Here is an 8,550-nt window from a genome sequence, read left to right on the forward strand (position 1 = left end):
ATTCACTTCTCTGCCTCCCCATTTCTGTATTCATCAATCTTAGTCTTAAAATCACCTAAACATAGACTCAATCTCCCAGTAAAATGCCTAAACTTAAATCCATCTTCCTCAGATATGATGACATAAATTTTAGGGCAATTGAGGCCAGTGATCAAACAATATTCCAACTCATTTTCACTAAAAAAAAAATAAACGAATTTATCAGACACCTCAATGTAGTGAGACTCTATTGTCAGCTTGCACTCATAAAACTTATTTCTTTCAAGTTTGGTGGAGAAATGAATCTGCACAAAAAAAATAAATAAATGAAAATTGTTATTTGGCATGAAAAAAAATACATTTTGATATTTGGATCGAGTTTTTCAATCTGGATCTTTTGTTTATTCTGGTTCGAACTTGACCCAAACAACATAAACTCGACCCAAAATATAGGCCAACCTTTTACTAAAACTGATATTAAAAATTGGGTCATGTATTCTCAAGGTCAAGCACGACTTTTACTAAAACTGATATTAAAAACGTAAATGAGATATCAAAAATCATTTCCAACAACTTGTTTGCAATCTTCGGGTCGAATGTTTATGAATCTAAAACGCAACCAAGATTCATGAAATTTCGACTCAGATTCATGACAACTCGACCCCACACACAGCCATATAAATTTGGCAACACTTTTTACTAAAACAAAACTTAAAAACGTAGACATAGTTTCCCTGGGTCATATTTTGAGAACGCGACCAAGTTTCATCATAACACACAAATTTCTCAGGCTAAGTAATTTGGGAGTCGAGTTTTAAAACATGACCCAATTTTTTTAAAAAAATCTGCTGCAATAATAACAACAAGTTTAAATGTTTGAGGTTATATCAATACATGATTACTCACTCACTTCTCTTCCAACCCAATCTCAAAAAATTTCCTTTTCATTATTCTGGATGCAATGAGTTTACCGTAGACTCGAAATTGGTGCTTCATGGAGATGTTTTGTTTGTAGAAAAGATGCACCTTTGAGAGAGAATGATGATGGAATTGGTGAAGTTGAAGAACAAATTGCAGATGATGCTGGTGTTGAAATGAGATGAAGTTGAAGAAGGAGAAAAAACTAACGGCTTCGCGAAATTTGAACTTTTGTAATGTTTTGATTAAATTCAGTTTTAATTGTCTCTAATTGTATTGTTTTGGTTAAATTGAGTTTTAATTGTTATCGAAAAAAAGGTAAAATGCACATGCTTTTTCTTTTGAATTAATATGTATGAGAGTTTATCACTTTATTTGAATGGAGGAAGTCTGATTTTTTAAATTGAGTCAAAAGGAGCTTGCGTTACAATGTGAGTCTAATTTTTCATCGTGGTTAAATTGAATTTAATATTTTCATTGGGTGGAGCTAGAGTATAATTTTTCATTATTGGGTCGAGTTTGAATCTATTTTTCATCGCTAAGTCAAGTTCGAGTAAAATTTTTTATCATTGGATCGAGTTTGAGTTTAATTTTTTCAAAAAAAAAAAAATTAGAGTATGTTTCTTGTGAGACGGTCTCACGAATCTTTATATGTGAGACGAGTCAACTCTATCGATATTCACAATAAAAGTAATACTCTTAGCATAAAAAGTAATATTTTTTCATGGATGACCCAAATAAGATATCTGTCTCACAACCATCTCACATAAGTTTTTTTCAAAAATTTAATCATTTGGTTGAATTTTGGGTGGAGTTTGGGTTAAATTTTAACGTTTGGGGTGAAGTTTTATTTTAAGTTAACTTTAAATATTGACAACATTATTTTTTGAATATCAATCTTTTTGTTGAATTAGAACCCGATTGACTCTTTATTCACTTAATTTCCCCTTCTGTATTTCCTAATTCTCACTTTATCATCTATCTATACAATATCTTCGGCGGCATACTGAACAGAAACAGCAGCAGTTGCCGATGTTTGCTGTGAATGTATAAGCGAATCTTAGTTAGTTTCGGCTTCAAAGTTTCTCATTCTCTATTCCGAGGTTGATTGTATCACTCCATAGTGTTTTCCATGTCGTGGATGCGAAGAGAACATCCATCAAACACGTAGTAGTTTGCGTTGTGGGAGTGGATGGTCAAGGACTTGCACCTCAAATATCGTCAAATTCCACCACGAATGCTCCTTCACATGACTTCTTTATCAGCTAAAGCGTCTCCTCTTCTTTTATTTTTCTCCAAAAACTCTAGTTCACTCTGCTTCCACCTCAGAAGTCTCAATTATCTGTTCCACTACTGTCCCCTGATACCTGTTTCGAATAATGCCAAAACCCAACCAAAATATCCCTTTTTGATGGCGAGAAAAAGAACCCATTTTTCTACCACATCAGCTGAAGCACTTGTCCAAGACCCTAGAGATTCGGGCGCTCGGAGGTCCCGGAAAAAGCTTCTTCGAGAGTCCCCAGAGATGATTCTGCGTGTGAAACTGGAACAGTGTTCCAAGAGCGTTGACTTAGCAGAAGCCCTTCGCCTTTACGATGAGGCGATAATCCACAATGTTCAGCTGAATGTGTATCATTACAATGTCTTACTTTATTTATGTTCAACAAAAAGTGATTGTATTGGGGAGGATGGACGGGATGTTTTAACGTTGGAAAGAGGGTTTGAGATTTTTGAACGGATGGGCATTGATAAGGTGGTGCCGAATGAAGCAACTTTTACTAATGTTTCAAGACTGGCAGCTGCCAAAAATGATCCTGAGCGGGCTTTCAATTTAGTTAAGAAAATGAAGGCAAATGGTATTGTTCCAAAGTTGAGGTCTTATGGGCCAGCTCTGTTTGGGTTTTGTAAGAAGGGGATGGCTGATGAGGCATACGAGGTGGATTCCCATATGATGGATAACATGGTTTTGGCTGAAGAGTCCGAGCTTTCAGCACTATTGAAAGTTAGTTCTGCGGCTGAGAGGGAAGAGAAAGTGTATGAAATGCTGCATAGGTTGAGGGCGGCAGTGAGACAGGTATCAGAGGATACCACTGTGGTGGTGGAGGATTGGTTTGGGTCCAAGAGGGCTGCAGAAATTGGGTTGGAAAAGTGGGATTCAGAGAGAGTGAAGAAAGGGATTGTGGAGGGAGGTGGTGGATGGCATGGTCAAGGGTGGTTGGGGACAGGAAAATGGAGATTGGTGAGGACCTCTATGACCAATACCGGGGTTTGTCAGTCATGTGGGCAAAAACTAGATTGTATTGATATTGATCCAAGGGAGACCGATAAATTTGCAAAGTGTTTGGCTGATTTGGCTTGCCAAAAGGAAGCAAGAAAAGACTTTGTTCAATTTCAGGTATTGACTTAGCATTCCCCTCTGTAATTTGTGCTGTGTGTGGAAAATTTAGCATTTTTCATCCTGAAAATTATAGGATTTGATATATTGCAATTTTCTTAGCAATTAGCCGTCAAATCATATTAACTGGACTATTAGTGTATTACATAAATTCCAGTTTTGCTAAGTCGTCATTGTCCAAGGTTTAGTGTTCTACTTACTGTAGGTTTTAAATTTTGATGATGTGTATATTCCAATGGTTATGACTTCCAACACTAGATGAGATTATTGACCAAGTCTCATAACCTTTTATGAGTGCTGCAACTTTGCTTGATGACATTTTGAAATGGTACTGAGTTTAAAAAGAAACGAGGATAACTTCTCAGTGTTTGGATGGTAAATTCTATGGGATATGGTGTTGGTCCTATAATCATGGCAGGCCATTTTTTGTTTATAATAAATAATAATTTAAATTGAAATAAGATGTCATGGGCATCACCTGTTGTTATCAATGATATAATCTGACAACTTCATTGTTATGCTGGAAAAGGTGCAATATTTAACTTAGGCTAAGCATTTGACAACAAAGAGCTTGGGTACTGGTACAGGAGTGGCTTCAACGGCATGGTCCATTCGATGCTGTAGTTGATGGTGCAAATTTGGGCCTTGCTACCAATCAACATGTTTTCACTTTTTCTCAGGTAAAAATGAATTTTGACTCCTTTTATCGCCTGTCCTTTGTAATAGACAATTAGAAATGAAGGTTATAAGACTTGGGTGTTTTTTGTCTTTCATGTGTGTGAATGACTCACAGTGGCCTTTTGTCATAGATCAATAGAGTTGTGAAAGAAATATGCCAACTCAGCCCTTCAAAGAAATTGCCCCTTGTTATTTTACACCAGAGTAGAGTGACTGGCGGTCCTGCTCAGCACCCTAACAACAAAAGGTTATTGGAAAGTTGGAAAAGGGCTGGAGCACTCTATGCAACACCTCTCGGTTCAAATGATGATTGGTATTATTTAATAATCAGTTTTTCTGAACTCTGAATCACAATTTTTGGTGTTCTTTTCTTCATACAGTTCCTGTATGCTAGTTGCGAATAATCCAGCCGTCAACTAAGTTGAAAATAATGCTTTTCAGTTATGCTTAGTAGAGAGATCCATGTAGCCGATATAGCTCTTTTGGGTCTAATGCCTACATATGCTAGTTGCGAATAAACCAGCCATCAACGGAGTTGAAAATAATGCTTTTCAGTTATGCTTAGTAGAGAGATCCATGTAGCCGATATAGCTCATTTGGGTCTAATGCCTACATGTTATTGATATTGATGAACTACAATGTTTTACAAGGTTTTGTTGTTGCTATGTATGCATGATATTAATGAATAATTTTACGAGGAAAATTGGTTAGTTCAATTCCATTGTACTGACGGAAGTTGTTATATATACATCTTGCTCATATCGTTATTTGTTGGAGTGAAATTCTGGGAGTTCCACGACCATGCATATTGATTGATTTCAAATAGTGGTTTACCCGAACTCAGTTTTGTTGTTTCTCTTTTCATATATGATTCAATGAAACCAATAAAGAAATATCTGCTGACCTTAGAATGCTCTGGACGAGGCCCGATTTCGCGTATGATGTCACGGATTAATATCTATTAGGTCGAGATAATCATTGGACAAAGTTTCTTGTTTCATTCTTCAAATAAAAATGATCCACGCACAAGATCTGTTTGGTGAGACATTCAGTTCTGTCAAAAGAACTATGCTCTAAAAAGTGAAAGGAATCAGGTAGAGGAGTATAAACGGCATAATATGGGAGACTCTTTTCATTATTATATTAGTGGGCATGTATCTACAACACGCTACACAAAATTTTATTTATCTGTTGTAACAAATTTCGATTTCTCTCATTTTTTCAATGCTTTCCGATCTCATTTATTTGTTCTTACTTTTCTGGTCTTAGTGCACCCTACTAGTGCTTTGAGATCACGTACAATGCCAGATATTTAGCTGTTACTGAGGTCTCTGCAGTACAGGTTTGTTATCTGTTTTTCTCTTCGTTCCCTAGGTACTGGTTGTATGCTGCTGTAAGTTCAAAGTGTTTGCTGGTGACAAATGATGAGATGAGAGACCACTTGTTTCAACTTTTAGGCAGTAGCTTCTTTCCTAGATGGAAAGAAAAACATCAGGTATTTGTTACGTTTCTTTCATTTGATTCATTCGAACTTCGTTAATGCTGCAGGTTGCTAGGGATTGTTACTTGTATACAAATGATTTCTTCTAAATTGTTGTCCTATCTTCCCAACGCCAATCAGAACGTAGCATCAGGCATTCTCTTATATATGCATTTTTTTTCAACTGTTCCGTCTTTAACATCAATTATAGAAAGCTAGCTTTAACTTCTGGTCACCTATTACACTTTAGTTTATGCTGCAGTAACACTCTTGATAGATGCAACAAACGCGTTACATTAGCAAAACTGGATTGTCATTAACATATGAGATTGAAATGGTTGTATTGTGGGGATGAATGGCAGGTCCGGGTAAAACCTTCTATCAATGGCCTGAGCCTGCATATGCCACCACCATATTCAATTGTCATCCAGGTGAGTTAATGAGTAAAGGATCTCTATACCTGTTAGTTTCATGTCTGGATCTCTAGGAATTGTGTGCAAATGAATTGCAGGAGTCAGAACAGGGCAATTGGCATGTTCCAACTGTTACAGGAGACGATCTTGAGATCCCAAGACAATGGCTTTGTGCAACAAGGATAAAGGGGAGGAATTCTTATTAATTTTTTTTTAAAATGGATAAAAGCTTCGTGTTTTTTACATACACAATTAAAGGTGAATGGGCATTCAAGATCAATTATCTTTTATACGTATCGCCATGCAAGCATCAACACGTTATCCCAAAAACATTTGCACAACTGGAATATTTTTGCATCATTTACCATCTTTTAATTAATATATGCACGAATTTGTAATCATTTTTCAATGAATTCAACAGTTCATCTACTTAATAAAGTTACAAACAAGCTAATAATAGTTCTAGCTGCTTCTTGCATTCTCGATGGCGACGACTAAGTCATCGTATTTGGCTCCGGTAACTTCTTTTACAATCTTGCTATCCTTCAATATCTTGAATGTAGGAACCACTTTAATCCCTAGTTCTTTTGCCAGAGGCTGTTGACAGATCGTTATAAAATATCAACCTTGAGTTGCATAGATTTAGAGTAAGAAATGGGATTGCACGCACCTTGTTATCTTGGTTGCAGTCGAGCTTTAAGAAGATAACATCGTCATACGATTCAGACAATTGTTGAAATTTTGGCGCCATCACCTTACATGGACCGCACCTGCATGTTGGAAAACAAATCTAAAGGTTTTGACTAATGTGCCGCGCCCAAAATTTAGTATATTCTGAAGCAGTTAAAGCATTAGATCTCAACCCTGGATGCAGATGCAATAAGGTTGAAGAAAATGACAATGCTAGCGCCTTGAATACCGTAATTGTTTTTTGAAAAAACAACCCACCACCCAAGAATGAACACTGTTCAATTCTTGAGATACATAACCGGTTTTAACAAATATCGGATTCCTCTAAATTCATAGTATAAACTCCAGATCTCCTAAAGTTCCGTGGAACTTCCAAGGCTATGAAATGAGACTGGAAACTGTTACCAGTTACATCCTAAGACTGCGAGAATTAATGGATTCAAGAATGCCTCAACACCTATGATACTGGATGAGTTCGACAATCCAGTCAGAAAGATGTAGACAAACCAAGAAAAAATCCACACTAAACATATTCAGTGACAAAAAAAGGGAAGAACTTCACCCGATGGCTGAACTGAAACGAAAAGGTTCCTTGCCCTTCCTATTGCTACCATGGTATGGAATCAGCACACGTGAATTCGATTCATATACAATGTAGTCCACGAAATTGTGAACAATCACTACGAAAATGCATATCAAATCATGACATAAAAGCATATCAAATCATGACATAAATACTCTAGTTAGTGCATCACTAAATGGATCACGTCCGTGAGAAGTGGTGGATCTTGATATCTGACTAAATGAAGCAAACATTAACTATTGAATTCCTTCCCCGGATTGGGGCCTTTTTTTATTACTCAAAACTGCAAGATCATAAAAACGTCCAGACACAAACAAAGTGGAAACTTGTCGATCCTTGTCAAAGATGGTTGCAAGTTGCAACTACTTAATTCAGATTCCTTGTTTTATAAAAAAAACCATAGCAAGACACATTTTTTTCCAGTGTACTATTTTGGGTTCATAGACTTAAAATTTCATATCAGGTGCAATGTTTGGAGGGCTACGGAAAAATGCATTCACAGGGGGGTCCGATTTTCGTTTCACACTGCTGCTTCATGGAACCTCGTTTGATCCATTCACAACCACTCTAGCGATTCCCACATGAAATCAACAATCAACATTCTATTGAAATCAACAAAATTTCACAAGAATCGTCGAGATAGAAACAACTATAAATCAACAACAATAAGAAGGATCAACGCACGTAGAAAACAGGGATAGTTATGATAAAACTCACCACTGAGTGTACATATCGACGACCACAACCTTAGTACCAGCTGCTTTCACGATGGGCCAGAAGGTATGCACATTGACTTCAGTCACTCTGCCCACCTCCGCCACCGCGGCAGCGGCGTCCAAGCTCGCCTTGACCCGTGGGCCCACTCTCAGCCGCTTCTCTGTCCTCGTCACCATCCGGCGGCAATCACCTGCGACGCAGACCACAGGTTGGCCCGAAATAACCTTGTGGGACACCGAATTTTGCACCGATGAACTCAACGCAGCCGCACTGTAAAACTGCAAAGCCATTTGCACACTCGGAAATGTTTGAGTATCTATGGATCGAAGAAAAAGTGGAGAATACATACATATACATGGAGATCGGAACATATGAAATTACTGGTTTAGCCTCAGGAATCCTCGGGTATTCGCGGATATCTCGGGTGAATTTTGGGATTTCGACCTAATATTTGTGGCACAGGCACAACGGTTCCGTGTTATAAAATCTCGGGGGATAGTAATAACAAAACAAATTGTAATAGGAAAGAAAGCGAGAGAAGCAATATTTTCCGCCACAAAGTTGACACAGGAGGATAAAAAAAAAAGAATAAGTCTCTTACGAGACAATTATACAAATTTTTATTTGTGAAACAGATCAATCATATCGATATTCATAATAAAAGATAATACTCTTAGCATAAAAAATAATATTTTTT

At 37.2% G+C, this 8,550-nt stretch overlaps 2 protein-coding genes across 4 annotated transcripts; one reads left to right on the forward strand and one right to left on the reverse strand.

Moving 5' to 3' along the window:
• Window positions 1–1,815: 1,815 nt before the first annotated feature.
• Window positions 1,816–6,152, forward strand: LOC142524148 (proteinaceous RNase P 1, chloroplastic/mitochondrial-like). Of its 3 annotated transcripts, XR_012814846.1 has the most exons (7): window positions 1,816–3,292; window positions 3,880–3,972; window positions 4,102–4,283; window positions 5,240–5,312; window positions 5,519–5,604; window positions 5,813–5,881; window positions 5,962–5,994. XR_012814846.1 is itself a non-coding variant. In XM_075627938.1 (6 exons), the coding sequence occupies exons 1-6, from the start codon at window positions 2,090–2,092 to the stop codon at window positions 6,067–6,069; spliced, it is 1,776 nt and encodes a 591-aa protein (XP_075484053.1). In that variant the 5' UTR covers window positions 1,817–2,089; the 3' UTR covers window positions 6,070–6,152. The 3 variants fall into 3 exon arrangements, 2 of the variants coding, with proteins under 2 accessions (XP_075484054.1, XP_075484053.1); XM_075627938.1 differs by lacking the exons at window positions 5,240–5,312; window positions 5,519–5,604 and adding an exon at window positions 5,345–5,465 and having other exon boundaries at window positions 1,817–3,292; window positions 5,962–6,152; XM_075627939.1 differs by lacking the exons at window positions 5,519–5,604; window positions 5,813–5,881; window positions 5,962–5,994 and having other exon boundaries at window positions 5,240–5,354.
• A 58-nt stretch (window positions 6,153–6,210) lies between these two features.
• On the reverse strand, window positions 6,211–8,180 carry LOC142524149 (thioredoxin F1, chloroplastic-like). The gene is made up of 3 exons (XM_075627940.1): window positions 7,854–8,180; window positions 6,534–6,633; window positions 6,211–6,460 (listed from the first exon to the last, which is right to left on the reverse strand). The coding sequence occupies exons 1-3, from the start codon at window positions 8,141–8,143 to the stop codon at window positions 6,326–6,328; spliced, it is 525 nt and encodes a 174-aa protein (XP_075484055.1). The 5' UTR covers window positions 8,144–8,180; the 3' UTR covers window positions 6,211–6,325.
• Between the last annotated feature and the right edge of the window lie 370 nt (window positions 8,181–8,550).

Source organism: Primulina tabacum, chromosome 14, assembly GCF_025594145.1.
Source record: "Primulina tabacum isolate GXHZ01 chromosome 14, ASM2559414v2, whole genome shotgun sequence".
Taxonomy (NCBI): Eukaryota; Viridiplantae; Streptophyta; class Magnoliopsida; order Lamiales; family Gesneriaceae; genus Primulina; species Primulina tabacum.

Excerpts from the sequence above, each read along its gene's own strand:
- LOC142524148 (XM_075627938.1), top strand. The coding sequence starts at position 2,090 with ATGGTCAAGGACTTGCACCTCAAATATCGTCAAATTCCACCACGAATG. Across the intron at positions 5,466-5,812 it reads GATGGAAAGAAAAACATCAG|GTCCGGGTAAAACCTTCTAT; the intron begins GTATTTGTTACG and ends GATGAATGGCAG. Across the intron at positions 5,882-5,961 it reads CATATTCAATTGTCATCCAG|GAGTCAGAACAGGGCAATTG; the intron begins GTGAGTTAATGA and ends AATGAATTGCAG.
- LOC142524149 (XM_075627940.1), bottom strand. The coding sequence starts at position 8,143 with ATGGCTTTGCAGTTTTACAGTGCGGCTGCGTTGAGTTCATCGGTGCAA. Across the intron at positions 6,634-7,853 it reads GTCGATATGTACACTCAGTG|GTGCGGTCCATGTAAGGTGA; the intron begins GTGAGTTTTATC and ends TCCAACATGCAG. Across the intron at positions 6,461-6,533 it reads ACTGCAACCAAGATAACAAG|CCTCTGGCAAAAGAACTAGG; the intron begins GTGCGTGCAATC and ends ATCTGTCAACAG.